This window comes from Abrus precatorius, unplaced genomic scaffold (assembly GCF_003935025.1).
Source record: "Abrus precatorius isolate BTA unplaced genomic scaffold, Abrus_2018 Scaffold9, whole genome shotgun sequence".
In the NCBI taxonomy this organism is placed as follows: domain Eukaryota; kingdom Viridiplantae; phylum Streptophyta; class Magnoliopsida; order Fabales; family Fabaceae; genus Abrus; species Abrus precatorius.
Window position 1 is genome coordinate 13,593,665 of NW_020874439.1, and position 22,225 is coordinate 13,615,889.

Consider the following 22,225-nt stretch of genomic DNA (forward strand, 5'->3'; position numbering starts at 1 on the left):
GGAGAACTATTGAAGAAGCAAGGTGATTCAGAAAGGTTGCTTTGAGGCATCGATTCTGGTCAAGCAAGTTCCTAAGGCATCGATTCTTCAATTCTAGAGCGATAGTGGGTGACAAGATTTTTGTTTTGACGGCGATAGTGGGTATATTCGACGATAGTCAAAGCAACGTTGGCAAGCAACCTCAAGCGTTGTCTTCGCCACCGCTAGGGTTTCATTGTAGCAACAGTTCTGCACTTTGTTCCTTTTCTCTGGAACAAATGTTTGAAGAGATATTTTCCTAATGCTGAGGAAAGAAAAAATGTTTTTGTTGAATTCTCGAATTCTCATCTTGTGCAGGTGACTTTGCTTCCTTTGATTCAGTTGAAGATAGGTGGACATTGGACCCAAAACCTTGGTGGATAATGCATGGATCTTCTATCCCTTTACTTCAAAAGCTTGTCTTAAAGCTTCTTGTACATCCTTGTTCCTCATCTTGTTGTGAGAGGTATTGGAGTACATACTCGTTCATTCATTCTTTGAAGAGAAACAAAATGGATCCAGAAAGGGCTGAGGATTTGGTTTATGTGCATTCCAACCTTTGTCTTTTGTCGAAGAAAGAAGAAAAGTATACTAAAGGAGAGACAAGGATGTGGGATATTAGTGGAGATGAACATGATCCACTTGATAATGGCGTTGGATTTCTTCAATTGGCTGAATTTTTTTGTATACAATAGGGATGGACGAAATGAGTGTGAGAATGTTAGAATTAAATAGTATAAAGGCAGGAACTTCTTTTTTTATAGTTCTATATTTCTTTTGGATAGAACTACCAATTCTTTTGTGGAATTCTAACATGAACATGGGATAAAGTATGTAATTATTTTATATGTTCATAGTAGGAGAAATATTTTGATTTAGTTACTTAGACAAGGGAAAGATATGATCACATATATTTTTTTGTAAAATGTGATCACTGATATGCAAATGTAACATTAATATAAATTAATTATCTATATCTCTTTATAAATATTTTGTATATGTATAAAGTATGTTATTTGACTTATTTCTTTAAATTCATATTAACGTATCTAAGCTGTATCGTATATTTAATTCGAAATTTTCCCATACCCCTGTATCTGTATCGTATCCATGCCGTACTAAGTATTTAGGCTTCATAGCTCACTGCCAACCCTGCCAGTGGACCTCCCACTTCCTAACAACCTTATCTAGACCTCCAGTGACCTTATCAAGCAAGTCTTCCAGCTGCTCCACCTCCAATTCCACTAATGCCACTATCGGTTTCTGTTAGAACTGGTACAGCAAGGAAAGAGAAAGAAAGATTGCATTGTATTCCTAAGAATGAACACAGTTTTGTACCCAATGTAAGTACAGTTCTTTATCATACAATGCCAGAAATATTTGAGAGACCCTAGCAACTCTCCTAACTCTAACCTTTATAACAACCATCCCTTGTAACTGCCTCCTTATTTTGAGCTAACTGATTGTTTCTCTAGGTTGGGCCTTAACATTAACTGGCCTACTCTTCCTTTTCCGGTACTCTCTTCATTGTTGGCTTATTGCTATTCGTTTCACTAATGTTTCTCTCATTCTGTTTGACAAACTCACTAGTCTGCTATTAATGCCTCCCAGGTTGTTGCTGTCCAGTTGTGGTTTGAAGGACAAGGCCATTTCAACCATTTCATTGAATAGCTCAAGGATATGCTGACCAAGGACCAAGCTCATAGGAAACTGTGAAGATATCCCACATCAGCTAGGAATATGGCCAAAATACTTCTTATATGGCTTGGATAATTCTCTCCTTTTGAGCTGGCTTTTGGAGGTGAGTTACGTTCGGTCCATTTTTAATTTGATACCAAAGCCTATTCATTCTTAATGTTAGGTTAGGCCACCCACAAATGTCTAATCTTGTGCATGAGGGGAATGTATAAACATGCCCCACAGAGGCTTGAAATATGGTCAAGATATCCTTACAAGGCTGGACAATACTCTTCTCTAGAGCTAACTTTTGAGGTTAAGTTAGGCCATGCCCAAATGCAAAATGATATTGGAGCCTATCCAATCTTAATGTTGATTGTTGAATCACCCCATAAATGTTCAATCCTGCAAACTTTATGGACTACATGTCCAACTCTGTGGGAGAGAGACGTGTTAAGATATCCCACATCAAGTAGGAATTTAGTTAGAATACTGCTTATAAAGTTAGAATGATCCTCCTCTCTTGAGCTAACTTTTGAGGGTGAATTAAGTATGGTTCATAAACAATCAACAAATTAACACCTTATTATGTAGTATTCTCATGATATAAAGTTGTAGGTCTAATATCATGCCTCTAAAACCTATTATGATGTTTGGAACAAAGCAAAAAGGTGTACTCCATCAATGTTAATCATCTCTACACTAATGTTTCCAACTCTATTAATTTAAAGAATGATACTGTGGACACGAAAACCTACCTAGGTTAATTTAAGAATGACACTATGGACATAGAGACCTACCTAGGTAAGCTTGATATTGCTGACTTTGAAACCCTTATACCTTTTGTTGATAATCCATACATGCATGTAAAGCAACACAACAATTTTTTCATGACTCATACACAGCAATCCAATGTTAGCATTTACTTTTCAGACTTTTTTGTATCCTTGCTCTTGACTAATTCTTTTTGAGTTTTTCTATTTGCATCATGTAATCATGCATACTCTCAAACATAGTTTAGTAAAAAATACAGGAAATTCAATGACAAGGCCATGCTCAACACATAGCATATTATTGCAATATGCAATCACACATACTATAGAACATAGTTCTAGTGAGAAATGAGAACACAAGAATACCAATGCATACCCGGAAAAGACTTGATGCCCACTCATCAACAACTGCCTGCATGTTTACAAGGCCATGTTCAACAAACTGATGCATATAGAACTTCAAAATATAACATGCACATGCACACACATGCAGATAGATACAAGATTGAAGGATATAGTACTGAACATTTATGATATAGGCAATACGTGCTACCTCCCATGCTACTATGACTTCATAGAAAGTAAAATAATTCCATATCAACCAGTCTAGAAGTTAAGAGGCATTATTAATAGAAATGTAACCATTTTGGCATTAATATACTTCAAAATTTTAGGCTTAATTGCTCATTTGGTCCCTCTACTTACATATTTGTTCAATTTTAGTCTCCCAATTTTCAATTACTCGATTTTAGTACCCCATTTTTAATTAGGATCACTCAGGTTAAGTTATCATCTAATTGTTAACGATGTTTGCTGATGTGTATTGAAGCAACTTCTTTCTCTTCCAAGAACACAGAGAACATGAGCAATGGAGAGGGAGGAAAGAGGGTGGATATTACGAACATCTTGACACTGTGTTTGGAACCCATTAGTCATAGTAGTTAATCCCAAATAATAGCATGGAGCGGCCAACCCCGAAAACACTATAGCAGGATTATGGGATGACCACTATTCTAAAGATTTAAAACACCAACTATAAATTATGTTACACACACACCCACACACACACACACACATATATATATATATATATATGTGTATATGTATATGTATATGTATATGCTGAGAAATAAAATTAATACCCAAATTAAAGACATGCATAATTAATTATAAAACGTAAAAGTGTGAGAATATAACATAACACATGTCAAATGTCAATGACAACAAAAAGGAACCACACAAGCTACACAAGCTAAGTCTCTAATGTTTGGAAATTTACAATCACTAAATATTAAAATATAAATTTTTTAACAGGTATCATCATCTTCATGTCCAAGATTTGTCTTGTCTTTCACTTTCATCATTACTTTAATAAATGTCTTCCTCCTCCTGTCATGTCCAAGATTTGTCATGTCCAAGATTAGCATATTCTTCTTCTTGTTGTACAATTTCCTTCCTTTTTCCTTAAACGTAGAGGAAGAAAATTGCAATGGTCTAGTTTGTTGATCTAGCTTGCCACCAAGTGTAAGTTCACTAGCCTTAATGGTGTGCCGCTCCTTGTGACAATGATCACACTAAAAGTGAGAACGATTTGCCTAATTTGGGAGAATGGGCACAGTCATTACTTTGAGAGACTGAGGCAAAGGAGTCTAACAAAGTAGAAGTAGGAGAGTCACCTGTAGCAATGTGAATCATGTAGACTCTGGAGTAGGCATAGTAGAAAAACCCAAAATTTGATCACAAATAACAGAATACTCTACAGGAAAACCATACAAGGCAAGTAACATAATAAGTTTTTGATGATTTTCAAGGTCCTCACATGTTGCAGTAGCAAAAGACAGGCTTCATTCAAGTCATGAAAAATGCTGGTCACTTGACCCAAATATTCAGTCATAGATCTATCAAATCGTTGTGGAGCAAAAACTTTCATGAGATTTTGACAAACCCTGTAGAGGCAACAAAGCTAGGCATCAATTTTACTCCATATAGATTTTTCAGTTACATCAATGGAGTCCTCCTTAGTAGTAAGATGATCAACACAACTTTGACCTTTAATCCAATATTTGACATCAGAAGCCCATATGCCATAATCACTCTCGTCCAACTTTTCTAAAGATAGTGGGAGTGTCTGCATTCGAAAGGGTAGGGGCAACCATGGGATAGCATAAACAGTGCCAAACAGTGCAAAGAATGCAAAAAACGAGTGACATGCAACCTAGATCAAACAAAAAAGGACAAATCGAGGTAGACCAAAGCACAATGACTTTGACAGAACAAGCAGCGGCTGAAAACAGTGCCAGAGGCACTTCCACGCACTGGCAGTGGTGCAGAGAGGAGAGAGAAAACCAAAGAGAGAAGACATGCGTGAGAATGAGATTTATGGATGGGCCGAACTGGGGACGGCACACCCAATCCAAAGGTGTTTCTTGGAAAAGTTGTCGGAACAGTCGTCAGAATAGGGAAAATCTAAAATCTGATCAAAGAACACAATTTTCAGAAAAGAGAAAAAAACACTTGTACCAACAAGCAATGGGCCCGCTAGATAATCATGGATTAGGGTTATCCCATGTTAGGCTTTTGATATCATGTTGAGAAACAAGAAGAACGAGAAACATTGGATAAATCCACGTCTAAACTACACAGTGGAGCATGTATTCATAATAGGAATCATTAGTACAGAATGTACAGTTTTTAGATTTTTGCAGAAGTGTATGTGCTCCAGCCCTAGCTCCACGATTTTGCAGTCACCGTCAAAGTCTTCAACGGTTTCATCCTCTTCTTGAAGCTCAAGTTTTGAATCGAGTATCTACGCTTTGCAAAAAACGGTGACCAAAATCTAACAAACACAAAAGTTGGGAGACCAAAAGTGCAATTAAACAGATTCATCATAATACACATCACCAAACAATGTTAACAATTAGATGATAACTTAATGGAGTGATTATAATTTAAAAAAGGGAGACTAAAAGTGCACAATTGGGAAGTACGGGACTAAAATCAAACAAACATGCATGTAGGGGGACCAAAAGAGCAAATAAACCAAAATTTTATGTTGCGTAAATTCAATCTTAGTCACCGACTACAACATCACCTGAAGATCAGTATTAAGTTTGCCAGCTCTCCTAATCAATCCTGCCATAAAACGCAAGATTAATATGTCAAGGGAAATTGCGGCTTGAACTCCAGGTCTTTGCACCTTAACGGCAACAATCTGTCCTGTTTTGCGAAGCCTAGCTTGATAAACCTATTCTTCAGAGACAAAAGTTTCAATTTTAAGGTATTAAAATCTAAAATTAAGAAATTACATGTCCTCTCAAAGACTCTGCTATCATTAACAAGAAAAATACACCAAAATGACAAAATATATGAACCTGCCCAAGGGATGCAGCAGCAACAGGCTCGGGTGAAATCTCTGAGAAAAGTTCAACCAAAGATAAACCCAGTTCTTGTTCTATCATATTGAAAGCAACTTCAGTGGAAAATGGACTTATTCGATCTTGTAGTAGTGAAAGCTCATCTAGGTATGATGGTGGTATCAAATCCTACAAGGAAAATTTATTTGAAATTGCATATTTTAATTACAGTCACTGTAAATTAAGGTTCATATAATCTTATCAGAAAATGAGCATCAAGTTACATTTCAACTTATAGCACATTCTGGTATTCCTGCCCCATGCATAGGCCAGAAACTGCAAATGAACGCTAAAACACAAATGGGAACAAAATATTTGAATACAATCTTCAAATAATTGACTGAACAGGACACCAGCTCGAATCATATGCCCAACCATCAATCCAAACATTTAGAAATACAGCAGTATAAATGTTCAATTAATTTTCACCTTTTTTTTCCTGTTACCCCTTTCTGAATGTGTCTTAATTCTCAAGGGAAAATTGATAATATACCTAACTAAAAAATGTGGCTTCCTTAACGATGGCTATGTTGTATTTAGTTTTTGTTAGGATTTTGTTGAGAAAAAAGAACAAGAAACATAGGATGAATCCATGTGTTAACTACGCAGCAAAACATATATTTATAGTAGGAATTATTGACATAAAACATACAGTATAGGTTCAAACTAGTCTTAAGGTGATCAATTTTACCATCAAGACCAACCTTGAGGGTATAGATCCACCTGTAACCAACAACAGACTTCCCCGGAGGAAAAGAAACTAGGTCCCAAGTATCAATATTTTGAAGAGCACACATGTCATCAATCATTGCTTGTTTCCAACTGGGATGTGAGAGAGTATCACCTATAGACTGAGGAATAGAAAGAGAGGACAAGGAAGACTGATAGAACTTCCTCTTGTTATTAGAATTAAGCAAATTACAGGAATGATCCCTGAGTACAAGTAGCGAAAAGAAAACAATAGCAAGCAATCAACACAAATGATGATCCTATCATGTGACAGCCGCCACCCTGATTACCCCCAAAAATCTGATGGGACCCAAAACAGCAATGAAGGCCTTTGGAATACAAGCCCTACAAGGCCCACTATGTGACGGGTTTACTCTCGTAGGAAGAAAGCCAATAATCAATAATTAGGAAGTCTGTTATTATTCTGTTTTATTATTATTCTGTTATTAGAATGTTGTTTTGAATTTGAATCAGTCAGTTAGGATATTCTGGTATTAGATTAAGTTTTGAATTTGAATAAGTCAGTTAGGATATTCTGTTATCAAATTAGATTTGTTTTATTGTTCTTTATTTAAATGTTAGTTTGAGGAATGGAGGGGAGTTTTTTCGGCTAGACTTAGGAGAGGAGAATAACATTCTCTGAGAGGAGCTTTGGCTCTGGGGGATTCTTGTAATCCTGATTCCTATCATAATCAATAAAATATCCTTTTCTTTTTCTTCAATTACCTGAGTATAGATTTTGGACCCTAACAAAATCCTCCTTCCCCCTCTCCTCCTTTTAGCTCCTCCAATATCCATTCCCAGGCTAGATTCCCATATCTTTCTCCTCTCTCTTTTCTTGACACGTATGCAGTTTGTTAAGGCCCTGCTTAACCGTTTTCATTCTAGCATTCCCTATTTTGCCCTTCCTCCGCTGATATGTCTTCAGTGGAGGCCCTTTTTGTCCAAGCCTGATAAGAATCAATTTGATATAACAGAAGAAATAAGTACAACGACGTAGTGTACTGAAATATGTAGTATTGAACAAAATAAAGATGAATCAGTATGATTCACCGCAAATACAGTAGAAAAGAAGAATGGACAGTAAACTATCTTGAGCTATTTGAGGTGCTCAGGGCCTCCCAAATGGAATTACTTCCCACAATACTCTCCCTCCTCTCACTCTCGTTACCCCACAATATATCTAGATTTATTTTCTCTCTCTTGACAGTTAGCCCACATATGCATAAATTTACTGCAAAACAAAGGAGTGATTCCCGGGTCCCATCCTATTTCTCTTTCTCGGCAAATACAGCAGAAAAGAAGAATGCACAGTAAACTATCTTGAGCTATTCGAGGTGCTCAGGGCCTCCCAAATGGAATTACTTCCCACAATACTCTCCCTCCTCTCACTCTTGTTACCCCACAATATATCCTGATTTATTTTCTCTCTCCCGACGTTAGCGCAAATACGCATAAATTTACTGCATAACGAAGAAGTGATTCCCGGGTCCCACCCTATTTCTCTTTCTCGCATATACCCTTCCAAACCTTTTATTATTACTATCAAGGCCCATCAAAGAAAAAAAAATATAATGGGAAGAGGACAAACGATGGTGTCAAAGAAACAATGAGAGGGATTACAGGTAGAGCGTATATTTTTGCGAAGAGTAATGGGAACAGAAGGCAAGCGTGGAGGAGATAGGGTGAGTGGCACCGAAAGCGAATCGATGGTAGGACCAACATACACAAGTGGTACAGAGATGGGCTAGCGACAATGATACACCTACAGAGGACATGAAGGAGTTGGTTCTACGGAAGTGTGAGATAGTTCTAATGGAAGATAGTGGAAAGGAACAGAAGCTAAAGGAGTGGAAAAAGTAGACTCAAAGACAGAAGTAGGAGTGTTGGGTGTAAAGAAAGAAGCACACTCAAAAAAAGTGATCATTTGAAACTAAATAGTGATGAAGAGCAGGAAAGTAACACTTATAACCTTTCTAAGACCTAGTGTAACCTAGAAAAACACATTTGTGAGAGCGTGGTGAGAGTTTATCAAGGCCGAGACTACGGTCATGAACAAACAAGGTTGACTCAAACTCGACGGGGTAAAAGGTGAAGGGTCTGGTGAGGGTATAAGATAGAGTGAGGAACTTGGTTTTGAAGAACCGAGGATGGTATTCTACTAATAAAGTAACACTCAGTAAAAATAGCAAGAACAGCATCACCCCAAAAATGATGAGGAACCTGACTATGACATAATAGAGTACGAGCAGTTTCAATAAGATGTATATTTTTCAGTTAAGCAACTCCAATTTTATGTGGAGTATGAGCACAAGAGGTCTAATGGAGAATACCATGTGTAGCCATAAAATTTTGAAATTGACTGGATAAGTACTCAAGCATTATCACTTTGCACACTATGAATTGGAACACCAAATTGAGTTTTAATTTCGAAAAAGAAAGTTGTAAAAATAGAAAATAACTCAAAATAATCTTTCAATAAGAATAACCAAGTACATCTAGAGTAATCATCAAAAAAGGTAACAAATATTTTGATCTTAAAGTAGATACAATACGACTTGGACCCCACACATTAGTCTGAACTAAAGAAAAGGGAGAAGTTGAATGATAATTGACACGACTAGTAAAACTATGAATATGTTTTCTTAATTGACATGACTCATAGGACAAAGTAATTAACTTGGAAAGACTAGGTACTAATTGTTGTAACTTGGTTAAAATGAGATGTCCTAACTGAGCATGAATGAGAGAAGTGAATCAACCACCAAACCAGCATGAGCAAAAGTATTTAACTGGTAAAGGCCATGAGACTCACATCTAGTGTCAATCATCCTCTTCGAACTCCAGTCCCGCAGAAAAACATAATCTTTAGTGAAAGAGATAATACAATCAAGGGAACGAGTGAGACAATTAATGGATAGTGTGTTAAAAAGGGATCCTAGAACATATAGAATGTGATCAAAAAGAGAGAGAAAATGGTAAACAATACCGATACCCTGAGATTGTGTTTGGGGCCCATTAACCATTGTGACAAAAGGTAAGTAATCAAATATAGAAATAGTGGAAGAAAGGGATTTATTACTAGTGATGTGGTCAGTGTGGCCCTAGAATCAAGGACCTATGGGCCAATGAAGGAAGAGTGAGAGACATCAACAAAAGAGTTACCCATGTGCACAACAGAGGTAGTGGGACCAAAGGCCTAACGCTCCTCAAACCATCAAAGAGGTGAAGGAGCAGGTGGTGGTGATATGGTTGAAGGTGTAGAGTCAGAAGGTGTGGATTGGACAACATTTGCTACTCTTGGAGGGCGACCATGTAAGGCAAAACGATCAATTGTGTGGCCCTCCTGTAACAATGGTCACACGTAAATGAGAACAAGACTTGTCTAGTTTGCAAGAACGGGCATGATCATTACTTTGTAAGACTAAGGCATAGGAGTCTGGCAAAGTAGAGGGAGGAGATACATCCATAAAAGTAGATGGGGGTTTAGCTAGTACCCGTAACAAGGTGAACCATGTAGAATCCATAGTGAGTACAGTAGGCAACCCCAAAATTTGATCACGAATAACAGAATACTCTGCAGGCAAACCATACAAGTCAAGTTGCATAACAAGTTATTGACAATTTTCACAGTCCTTACTTATTGAGGTAGCAAGAGGCAAGACTTTATTCAAGTCATAGAGAATGCTGTTCACTCAACCCAAATATTCAGTCATGGAGCCATCAAAATTGTTGAGGAGCAAAAACATGCATGAGATTTTGACGAAGCCCGTAAAGGCGCTAAGTGTCATTGTATACAAGTCTTTAGCCTGTGACCCAACAAACTCACAAGTCTTATGAGGGCAAAAAATTTGCTTCAAAGAAGGATGAACAGACCAAACGGTGGATTTGATGACACTATAGAGCTGAGCATCAATTTTACTCCATTTAGGTTGTTCAACAGCATTCATGGAGTCCTCCTTAGTAGTGAGATCATAGTTATCAATAGCGGCCATAGCAGCTGCTATCGCAGCAGAGCGGCGCAGTTCCTCTATGGCAATCCTGTAGCGTCGTAGTTCAGTGTCATGGCTTTTGCGCCGCGAATAGTGGCCGAAAATTGTAGAAGTCTCGGCTGTAGTGGCCGCTATGCTGCTCTCACTAAAAATTCCAAATCTACCCTTTGTTTTTTTTTAACTTTGGGGGCTTTTAAGGGCGGCAATATTGGGATTTCGGCCCCCCTCTATTTTCTGAATCTTCTCCCTCCCTCTCGCAAACCCTAGCCCCTCAACTCACCTTTCAACTCTCTCCTCAGCTCTCCTCTCATTTCTCCTTTCATTTCATCTCTTTTCTCTCTGTTTCCACCGCCGGAGTGTGGCCTTCATCTCCAGCAAGGCTTCTAACATGAAAGGGAGGTTTTCCAGTCATCTTCATTATCTCCGGTGAAGCCTCTAATGTGACCTAGATTATTTTGAGTCATTTTCTTCATCTCTTGTCGTCTTGTTCAAGGTCAGTGAAGCTTCCAACATCACCCAAACACTTTCCAGTCATCTTCTCCATCTCCGGCGAACTTTCGAGTGAACTGCACATTTTCCGATGATTGAACCTTTTTTTTACTATTTTTCCGATCGGAAAGACAAGAACGAAAGGATGAGGCTAAATCATTATTATTCAATCAAGTAAGTTTCAGAATTTACAAACAATTCCAGAGCTCACAGCTCCTTTCCAAAGATTAAATCTCCACTTCAAGAATACATTACAGAACCCTTTCTCTATTATTCCCTTCCCCTTTTATACTTTCTAACTAACAAAACTTAGACCACCTTCCTAACTACTTGCTAGGCCCTTTCTACAGTTGGTCCCTTCTTTTTTTAGAATACACTTACCATATTTTGGGCTTAACTGGGCCTTTATCCAGCAACTGTTCTCTCCAGCTTTCTTCTATATTTTCTGGTCTAACAGTTTTTGACAGCCATAAAAATGAAGAAATCTTGAATTCCACTTATATGTATTCTTAACCAGTATAATGAGCATAGAAGAGCAAACTAAGCTTTATTGCCAAAATGCAAATGCCTTTACTAAACTCTTTTCAAGATGCCAATTGACATGTGATAACAGGAAAGCCATAGAGAAGGATCATAAAGAACAGAAACAAACAGAAGAACATGATGATCTGATTTAATATGAAAGATAAACCAGAACTTACAGCACGAGATGATATAGCCTGGGCAATTTTGATATATGCCTGCAAGAAAGAAGTTTAAAACAGTAATGTACCAAATAACCAATTATAGACAATAGCAATTAAGCAAGATATTTTGGATTATGGGCATGCTGATTCAACAAAAACCACAAGTAAAAGTAAATTATCATACATACAATTCAATATCTATAATGTCCCTAGTAATATTAAAGACTCTTTTGAGTCTTAATTGTCAAGATCCGACTAAACCTGCCAAGGATTGGAGAAACAGTTCATGCCAAAGAGGATGGAGTAGGAGATCAAGAGAAACTTGTGTAGGTTCCTCAGTCATCTTAATAAGACTACTGCAATGTGGCAATAGATAGCTTTAGGATAGAAAAGAGTTCAAATTTACGAGGTTTATGATGCAAACCTAATATAAAGCACGTGTATGTTAAAAGGATTAAGAGAGAGGTAGGGGATCAAAACGCAACTAACTGAATTAGTTAAAGGTGGTTAGTAAGAAAATGTATATAAAGGGGAATATGATGGGAAAGAAGATAGGAAGGAACACGATCATTGTAAGATTGGGGAGAGTCCAGGGTCTCTCAAATACCCGGTGAGTCCCAAAAAACCTCCTAATCCATTTACATCTTTGGGAATAGACCAGTCCACCATCGCTTCAATTTTCTATAAATCAGCAGCCACTCCATCAGTTGAGATAACATGGCCTAAATATTCCACCTGTGCACCCAAAACTATTTTTTTTCATCTTGTTGTAAAAGATCAACATGACTTTCTTCTCCTTAATAAAAATCAGTATGTCGTCAAAGAAGACCAGCACAAACTTCCTCAAAATAGGTCATAATAACACAGCATTGATTAAGGCTTGAAATGTTCGTGGTGCATTAGTAAGACCAAATGGCATTAGGAGCTATTCATAATGGCCTTCATTGGTTCTTAAAGTTGTTTTCTCAATGTCTTCCTCCTTCATCCTTACCTGGCAATAGCTGGATTTAAGGTATAATTTAAAAAATATGGCAGCTCCCGCTAACTCATCAAGTAATTTACCAATAATTGGGATAAAAAATTTATCAAGAACAGTAACCTTATTTAGACCTCAGTAATCCACACAAAATTGTCAACTACCATCTTTTTTCTTAACCAAAATAATGGGACTAGAAAAAGGACTCACACTAGGTTGGATGAGACTTCTGTCAACTAATTTTGGCTTTGATGTCTTTTTCATTCCATTCTCCCAAATAAATAATACAAGATAATTTACAACAATTAACTACAAAATATTCTATTTCCTAACTGTTTTGTCTAAATTAGGAATATAATTATACACCATAAATAAATTGATGTCCAGGTATAGTGTAGAATTGATGCGGTTAGTCAAAAATCATCAATTTGCTAATGAAAAATTGATGTCATGGATGAGAAACTGTCTTGGTAAAGATATCTACAAGCTGAAGTTGTGAGGTGACATGAGGAAGACAAATAACATATTCAAAGCCTCATTAATAGAATGACAATCCACTTCAATATGTTTAATACGCTCGTGGAAGACTGTATATGCAACAATCTAAATAGCACTAGTGTTGTCACTATGAAGAGGCATTGTATCTTTTTGAGGGAATCCAAGCTCACCCAAAAAACCACGAAGCCAAATAATTTTTGAACACGCCATAGACATGGCTTGATACTCAGAGGACTTAGAGACATGGGGTTGCTTTTACTTTTCCAAGAAATTAGCACAAGCCCAAAAAACATGCACCATCCAGTGACGGATCTCCAAGTATTAGAACAATCAGCCCAATCCACATCACTATAAGTAACCAAGTTGGGAGACGTCTCAACAATAGGCAAATGATGATGGCAACGAGTGTGCATAAATTGGCTCACTGGTTGGACTGCAAATGCTATGTCAGAGTGGGTGATAGTCAAGTAATTGAGACTACCCACCAATTGTCAATATAGTAAAGGATCAGACAAAAGATTACCCTCATCACGATGATATTTTATAATATCCTCAAGAGGAGTATCCAATGGGATAGCCGAGTGAACGACTGCTAAAGAAATTAGTCCTTGGTATATTTATGTCATGCCACATATTTTATATTTTCACATTTATAGTTTATTTTGATTCCAAAACACTTTTCATATGCTTTAATTTCATATTTTTGGCTATTCTAACCTTTGCCTACTCTCTTAGTCATAACTTCTTTTGCATCTATCATTTTTGACTGATTTCGGTTGCATTAAATTCTACACATCCAAGACTTCAAAATGTATACATGGAACACTAGACTTGGAGTTGTTTTTGATTTTTTATGATTTTTTGGAGTAGAGGTAGATGTGCTGAATTTTGTATGTGGCATTACATTTGGACCCTTGTAATTGAGTTTTGAACTTTTAGTTACAATTGAGGCCATTTAGTTTACTCTAATCAGAACTTATAAATAAGCTAATGAGGCTCTGAATTAGGGGTGTTGGTTAGTTGGACAATTTTAAATTTCAAATTTTCAGTTTTGACTCTCAAACTTCTCTTTGAATCCTTATTTTCTTTCCTCTTTCCGAATTCTCATCTTCTCCTCATTCACGCTCTGATTAGTGCTTCAATGGAAGATTAAACCTCTCATTCAATCCACAAATTCAAGATGGTGTAAATCTAGTTTGAGTTTTTGTGCCAATTGCTTGGAGTTTGTTCTTCTCTTCTCTAATTTCAGATTTGTGATTCAAGATCATAATTAGCTTTTTTGTGAGTTAAAATTCAAATTAGGATTCAATTGATATTCTGATTTGATAATTAAATGCAAATTAGGTTAAATGATAATTTGATTTAATTCGTAATTTGATTCAATTAGGTTATTCGATTAAATTAATAATTAGAATGGGTAATTGTTTAAACTATGATTAAAATCTTGAGATATTGTGATAATCGGAATTGTATACATCTATGAATCTGTGGATTGATAATTCTTATTCTGTTTTTCTTCAAGTTAATTAAGTTATTGTTTTTAATGTTGATTTGGAACCTACAAATTCCCAAACTGTTCTTGCATTACTTAAATCCTAAAATTGAATATAGTTGAACTTTGTACTTCAAAATTCTTAGAGAAAACTTAGTTATTTTGATAGCGACTTGGCAATTGTTATCATTATATTGATGGAGAAAGATACCTTTGGAATTCTTATAAACCTCAAGACCCAAGAATTAGTGAAGATCACTGAGGTCTTTCATATGAAAGGAGGCCTTGAGCTACTCGTTAAGATGCAGGATGGATGCATTATCAAAATTGGTAATGACCATATTGTCAACATAAATGAGAAGAAAAACTACCAATTTTTGTACGATGAATGAATAAGGAAGAATCACATTGACTTTGCGCAAGGAGAATCTGAGAAGAGTGGATCGAAAAATTTTTTGAACCATGCTCAAGGAGCCTGTCATAGGCGAGCATTTGAGCTTGCATACATTGGTAAAAGAAGAGGAAGTAAACAAGCCTTGAGGAGGACTCGTAAATATCTTCAATCAAATCACCATGAAGGCATTCTTCACATCCAATTGGCAAAGTTACCATTGTTGAGGAGCAGCAAGAGAAAGGATTGCTCTAATGGTAGTCATCTTTTCTACAAAGGCAAACGTCTCATCATAATTCACCTTATACTGTTGTTTGTTACCCAAAGCAACCAATTGAGCCTTGTGACAATTAAGAGAGCCATCAAGATTTTATTTCACCAAATACACTCACTTGCAACCAATGGGTTTCACATCAGGTGGGCAAGGAACAATGTCCCATGTAAAATTCTCTTGAAGTGCCTCAAGCTCCTCTTGCATTGCCGTCACTCAACAAGCATCCTTAATTGCCTATGAGTAACATGTAAGAATAGATGTGTAGATAAAAGTAGCAACAAGAGACATAGGTCTAACTCCATACTTCATACATATCTGACAGATGAATGACTCATCTTGATTGACGTTGTGCTAATGAGACAGGTTTAGGTGGTAAAGCAGCATCAAGAAGGATGGTGCAGGCCAACATTTGACATACACATGACCTGGTTTCAAGCGTTCTATAGGATAGGAGACATTAGAAAATTGATGAAGAGCAACAAAACCATTAGAGGCTGAAGAAGTACTTGAAAATAATATTGATGATTGAAAAAAACTACGATAAATACAAAAACAAGAAGTCATTTCATCATAACATAAGAATCCCTTGTGAGTGGTACTATAACCCAAAAGAGCACACCAGATTGTGTCCCAAGCTTATGACAATCAGAAAGAGGTAAATGGATAAACAAACACAACCAAATGGTTGAAGATCATGATAATAAGGGTGAGAATTAAACAAACGAAAGCACGGGGACTCAAGCCCAAGAACCTGAGAAGGAAGACAGTTAATCAAAAAGACAATTGTTGATAAGGCCTCAACCCATAATTTAGGTGGAACAGAGGCTTCAAGGAGTAAGGATCCTGTGACATCAAGCAAATGACCATTTTTCCATTCCACAATCCCATTTTGTTGATGTGTATAGGGGCATGAGCATTGAGAAATGATGTCATGTATCACTTCATATACATTTACATTACTCAATTTCTGATTTCTTCTGTTCTTTACAATTATTTGCTATATTCGTGTTTGGGTGAACCTAACATTTGTCCTTGGGGCTGAGTTTAAATATTCAAAAGTAATAAACTTTTATTGAAAAAGAAAACATTTATTACTGCAATAAACACTTTATTTTCCAATCAAATATTACTATTATGACCGCTTAAACTCAATACTAAAAGTTGAGATTAACAAAACTGATAATTAACATGACATACCGGCCCAAGCTCCACCAATATCTTTCTTAGCTCTGCAGCTCTAACCTACAAAAACCAAACAGTAAATGGATATGTAAAACTTTTATTTTTCAATGCAAACTGCAAGTCAAAAGCCTCAAGAATCTCTACTTGTTTCATAGATTTCGAAATGGATTTGACTTCTCTAGAGTGAATAGATGTGTAAAGTGAGAAAGTTTTGATTTGAAAGTTAATTATATGTAATAAATGCTTAAATTCAAATCAATGGTGGATATATGCTAACTTTCTTACTTTACACATCTCTTTCCTTTGGCAATGCTAAATCCTTCAAAAGTACTCTCCTCGCTAACAACACAAACATACCATCTCCTTCAAAATCTTCTATTCATTTGATCATAAAAATTCATTTCCTACAAAAGCTTCACATCCTCTACGCTAATAACATGAAACCACTTCTTCCGAACCTAAAATCCGCAAACCTGAATTCACAGAGAAAAAAAAATGTATAGTTCCGAAACCTGAAACATCGACTCGGAGCGGTCCAATAGAGAGTCGAAGTAGCGAAGACCGAACCACTTGCCGAACGCTATTCCGGTCTGAACCAACCGACGAGCCACGAGCAGAGGCTTCCTCGAATAAATAGCCGCGATTTTAGATATTCGGTACTCAGCCAGAGAATCCGCCTCCGTCACGCTCAATTCAAACAGGTACCCAGACTTCGCCGTGAACGCATCGCCGTCGCCTCCTGAGGACGCAGCGGCACATCTTATGGCGCGGCGAGAAGCACATCGGTTCCAACGAGATTGAAATCGGAGAGAGTGGTTAGGAACAAGAGAGGGAAAGGAAGAGAGTGAAAGCACGGGAAGGAGTAGCATATTTGCAGGGTTCTATTCCCAGTAATTCGTGAAGTTTGTTATCATGATTTTAAAGAAGTGGTGGAACAAGGGAGGTTGGTAGGAGAGTGGAACAGAACTTTATATATGAGCTTTCTGATTTGTAGTTTACTAGTGTTATTGGTGTGGCCTCAAATTTTTGTGAGAGAAATTACAAGAAAGAGCCGATGCCTAACGTCTCCCTTGTGGTCCGTGTTGTCATCGTTATTTATCCATAGACAGCAAAAGATTATAAAATTCATAAAATATTCTAACCATTAGAAAATACAACTTATCGTATTGTTATATCTGATAAGTCTCTTCAATTTGTTTATAGCTTATTATAAAATTATTTAACGAAAATAAAATATTTGATAAGTGATCTTATTTCAATCATTTTTAACGACCTTTAAGTAATATTTAAATAAGTATTAAAAACATAAAATTATAATTATATAAAAATATTGTTTAGGAAAAGTTCCAAAATATTATGCAATTATCTCTTACAAAAGTTGTCTGATAAAAAATTTTCAAAATACTAAAAAACACTGGTAGGTAAATGAATTTTGCAGTACTTTTGTTAAATGTGTGAATTAAAAATGTAAAATTTAAACAGGAATTAATTTATAAACAAAGTAATGTATAACTATCCTTGAAATATTTTTAATAGTTCGATTAGTAACTTATTTGTTAAATTGGCCCTCTGATTTAGTTAATGATTAACCTAAATGTATGATGCTTTTATGAACTTAATGAAGTTAAAAAAAATGTTTATTAAAAGAGACATTTATTATATCAAAAGTAAAATGTTCAAGCTTAATTGTAAAATTTTCAAGCTTAAGTGATTGATTTTTCAAAATTTTGATTAAAGTTTAAATAAGATTTTGATCTTTTAAAAAATTAATTTTTTATTTAGTCCATCATTTTTAATTTTTTTATAATCAAGTTCTTAAAAATTATTTTTCGTTTTAATTTAGTCCTGATATTAATAATTCATTATCTTATTTTATTATTTATTTACATAAAGTATAAGTTAATTTATACGATTTGATTGGAACATAGTATAACGAAATGTTTAATTAACAACACATATTTTATATTTTTAGATAAAAATTATAACTTTTAAAATTGAGATTTAAAAATATAATAAGAATAAAATGATAAATTCTACATCATTGTTAACATCAACTTTATTAGTATGTTAAGTGTGCAGTGAAATTGCTAAAACAATACTTGAAGAACTTGTTTTAATATTTAATTGATAATAAAGTATCAAAATAATTTATTTGTAAGTTGAGTGTGTAGTGAAATTTCTAAAACACTACTTCCTAATACATTATTTAATCATTTGTATATCTATATTAAAGTAATACCTTTCTCATGTTATTTTTGCCAAGTGCCACTCCCATAAAATTTAAGCTTATTTTATTTTAAAAATATAAATTTCAAAATTCTTTTAGAATTTTATTTATATTTTTTTAAATTATTTATTTTTGTTCTAATATTTCCTTTTTATTTTAGATATTTCTTAAAGTTCTTAGAACATTTAAATTTTACAATTATAATTTAAATTTGTAATTTTAGTTTGATTAAATTTTAATTTTTTGTTATTTTAAATTTCAATATATTTTAAATATTTCTAAAATTTTTAGCACAATTAACTTTAGAAATTTTAATTCAAAACTGTAAATATAATTTAATTAACTTTAGATTTTTTACATTCCTACAAATATGTGGTTGTGTTTCATTATGTAAAGACTTTACTCTTTCTCTAAAATTATGTAAATAAAGAGTTTATTAGATTCATAAGTATTAAAAATACCAAAAATCAAATTAAGAAATTAATATTAACAAAAGATTATAAACAAATTAATATATTATCATTAATTTTAATTTAGACTATGTAACACCCTCTTTTTCGTTTATTTGTTATTCAATAATTGCTTGATATTAGGTGATGTTAGAATATGTTTTAAATTGATTTAATGAGTGTTTGGAAGAGGTCTAGTGTAGGGAGTCTTGCTTAGGCAAGACTAAGTGCCTAAACTATGGGAATTCTCAAGCGAGACAAGATAAATTTGTCCTAACTATCCCTTCGTCTAGGCGAGAAGTGATCTCACTCAAGCGAAATGAGTTGCTTAAGCGAGGACTCATAGGATAAATCACCAACTCTTTGGGTCCCTTCTTGCTCAAGCGATAATGATTCTCACTCAAGCGAGAATATCAGAAAAAGATTGAGAGAACCACTCTATATTTTCTTGCTTGGGCGCCTAAGCAAGAATAGCTTCACTCAAACGAGCGAGAGCACGTGAGATTTGAGGGCATTTAAGGATTCTAATTCAAAAACTTGTATTGCAATCTAAGAAACATTTCCTAACTTTTTTTTCTTTGAACTCTCTCTTCCCTTCTCCCAGAAAAAAGCCTTTGAGCTCTGAACTCGTTGCAAATCCAAGCTTGAATCTTCACTCTACTGAATCGTTAGTGAGTATTTTTGAGCTTGGCTCTTCAATCTCATCTCTATTTTATCTGTTTTCTCTCTTTTCAAAAGGTACTTTTCTCTATAAAATGTAGGAAGACCTTAGTTTTTTGGACAACCTTTTCCACTAACTTCTTCACAAAACGATCTATTTAAGGTAAGGAGAGCTCTATTCCATTACTGAGAATATGATGTTGTTGTGTTTATGTGAATGTTGTTGTGTGTTACTTGCTTGTGAATATATGTTTGAGTGAATATGTTTTCCTTGCCTTTGATGACTTGAATGATATGTGTGTTGAGTATATATATGTGTGTGTGTACGTTGTGAACTGAGTCTGAAGGTGTCAGATCTTTGCCAATGAATGACTGATATGTATAATATAGGCAATGGACTTGAATGAATAGAAAGAGAAAAGTGATGAAAAATAGGTTATCATAAAAAGTGAAAAGTTTTTGTTATGATGAGGATAATTATAGATAGTTCAAAAATATATTGGGAGTGTGGAAGATGGAGGCAATTTTAGAAATCTTAGGGGTTGATGCTTTTCTTTGATTTGCGCATGACTAATAAAAGTACAAGTACCACAGGCCTCACACTCATTTTTTGAGCGAAACTCCTGATCATACTTTTGCTAAAAGGGGTCAGGTTGACACACGTTGTATCTGTATTGTTGCAGCTATTCAACAACTATCTATAATAAAGAAGACATCAAGGGATCACAGAGCAGTGAAAGTTTGAAATGAGGAATTCAAAAATAGTAGAAAGGAAAATAGAATAAAATCATAGTATTAATTATTAGTGTATGTATATAAAAATGAAATTGTATTTCTGATTGATTAATGTGTTATTCATGTTTGTATTGTCTGATCTTATTGTGAATCATGTTTAGTGTTGTGATTACCATAATTAAGATAGATTATAATTATCATAATTAGACCAATTTGTTTTTTCTATAATTAGGAGAGATTTGATTGACTATAATTTATACAGTTTTTTATTTGATATGGTCCTCTTGTAATTACTAAAATTAGGACAGAATTAGCCTATAAATACAGTATAAGACTCCTATAATGATTTAATGAGAATTATTCAAACTCTTTCATCTATAGTTATCTTTTCAAGTTGATATTGGAGCTCCTGATCTTAGGGGCTCTGCTTCCGCACCAAAATAATAGTCGCCTTCATTGCGGATTACCTTAGTATTGCCGTCATCACACTCCCTTAATATATGGTGCCTACATTGCACCTTGTAACGGATGTTTCTCTTTCTAGTTCTACCTTCATCATAGAACGTGTTTCCAGAGTTCATTAACAAGATTGGCTGAAATCTGAAGCCGCGTCACTGGAAACTGTCGCACAATTCGTATTGCGCTGTCACAGTCCCTAGCACGTGTAACCCACATGCCACTGTAACGACCTTCGTTCCTGATGCCTTTGCCACCACACGAGTCGTCGAACCTTCTTGGTTCTGTTCCAATGATTGGTGACCATAAAACAGAACCGTTTGGCTGCTGGTTCTTACATCTTACCTCCCTCGCTTCTGTCTAATCGTTAAAGGCTACCGAGAACCCCATATTTGCTCAAGCACTAGGTCCTAATGATCTTCCTATTTTATAGGGATCTTGTTGACTTGATGGTCACAATTATCTACAATGGTCACAACTTGTTCACAAAACCTTGAAGGGAAGAAAGAAGTTAAGCCATATTGAAAGGAAAGCCCTATGCAAGGATGAATTGCAGTATGAAGTCTAGGATGATGAAGACTCTTTCATCATGACATGGCTATGGCACTCAATGCTTCCTAAAATTAGTCAAAACTGTATGTTTTTCTCCACCGCCAAGGAGATTTGGGAAAATCTGCAATGAACTTACTAATGAAAAAGGGCACCTCAGCCTGTTATGAGTTGGAGAATCAAATATTCAACACTACGAAGGGATCTCTATCTGTGTCTGAATATTACAGCATTTTGAATGGTTTGTGGATCGAGTTAGATCAGTACCAGGATCTAAAAATGAAATGCAATGATGACACTACCATTCTAACAAAATTTATCGAGAAAACAAGGATCTTTAAGTTCCTCTCCGGCCTGAACCTTGAATTCGATCCCATCTAAGTTTAGATTTTGGGGAAAAAGAAGCTTCCTTCCTTATTAGAAGTCTTTTACTCTGTTCGTGGTGAAGAAAGTTGCAGGGCAATAATACTAAAAGATAAACCCACGAATGATCAGCCTTGGTCTCTAGAAAGAGGTCTTTTTGGGAAGCCTTCCATGAAGTCTAACCAAGAGGAGCACT

At 35.5% G+C, this 22,225-nt stretch overlaps 1 protein-coding gene across 8 annotated transcripts in view; it reads right to left on the bottom strand.

Moving 5' to 3' along the window:
- The window catches only part of LOC113850078 (uncharacterized aarF domain-containing protein kinase At1g71810, chloroplastic), a 43,260-nt gene extending 25,666 nt beyond the window's left edge, over nt 1-17,594 (bottom strand). For 3 of the 8 annotated variants that reach the window (XR_003502165.1, XR_003502164.1, XM_027480429.1), the window contains exons 1-6: nt 17,103-17,594; nt 16,606-16,650; nt 11,793-11,831; nt 5,840-6,010; nt 5,560-5,712; nt 2,845-2,880 (exon numbers count right to left, since the gene is read on the bottom strand). Coding sequence is in view for 4 of the 8 variants with exons in the window: in XM_027480429.1 (XP_027336230.1) it covers nt 2,845-2,880; nt 5,560-5,712; nt 5,840-6,010; nt 11,793-11,831; nt 16,606-16,650; nt 17,103-17,459 (801 nt within the window). In the remaining 4 variants the exon portion in view is untranslated. Of the gene's footprint in view, nt 1-2,844; nt 2,881-5,559; nt 5,718-5,839; nt 6,011-7,336; nt 7,561-11,792; nt 11,832-16,605; nt 16,651-17,102 lie in introns of all 8 variants that reach the window. The other 5 variants (XR_003502166.1, XR_003502167.1, XM_027480432.1 and 2 more) reach the window with 4 other exon arrangements.
- Between the last annotated feature and the right edge of the window lie 4,631 nt (nt 17,595-22,225).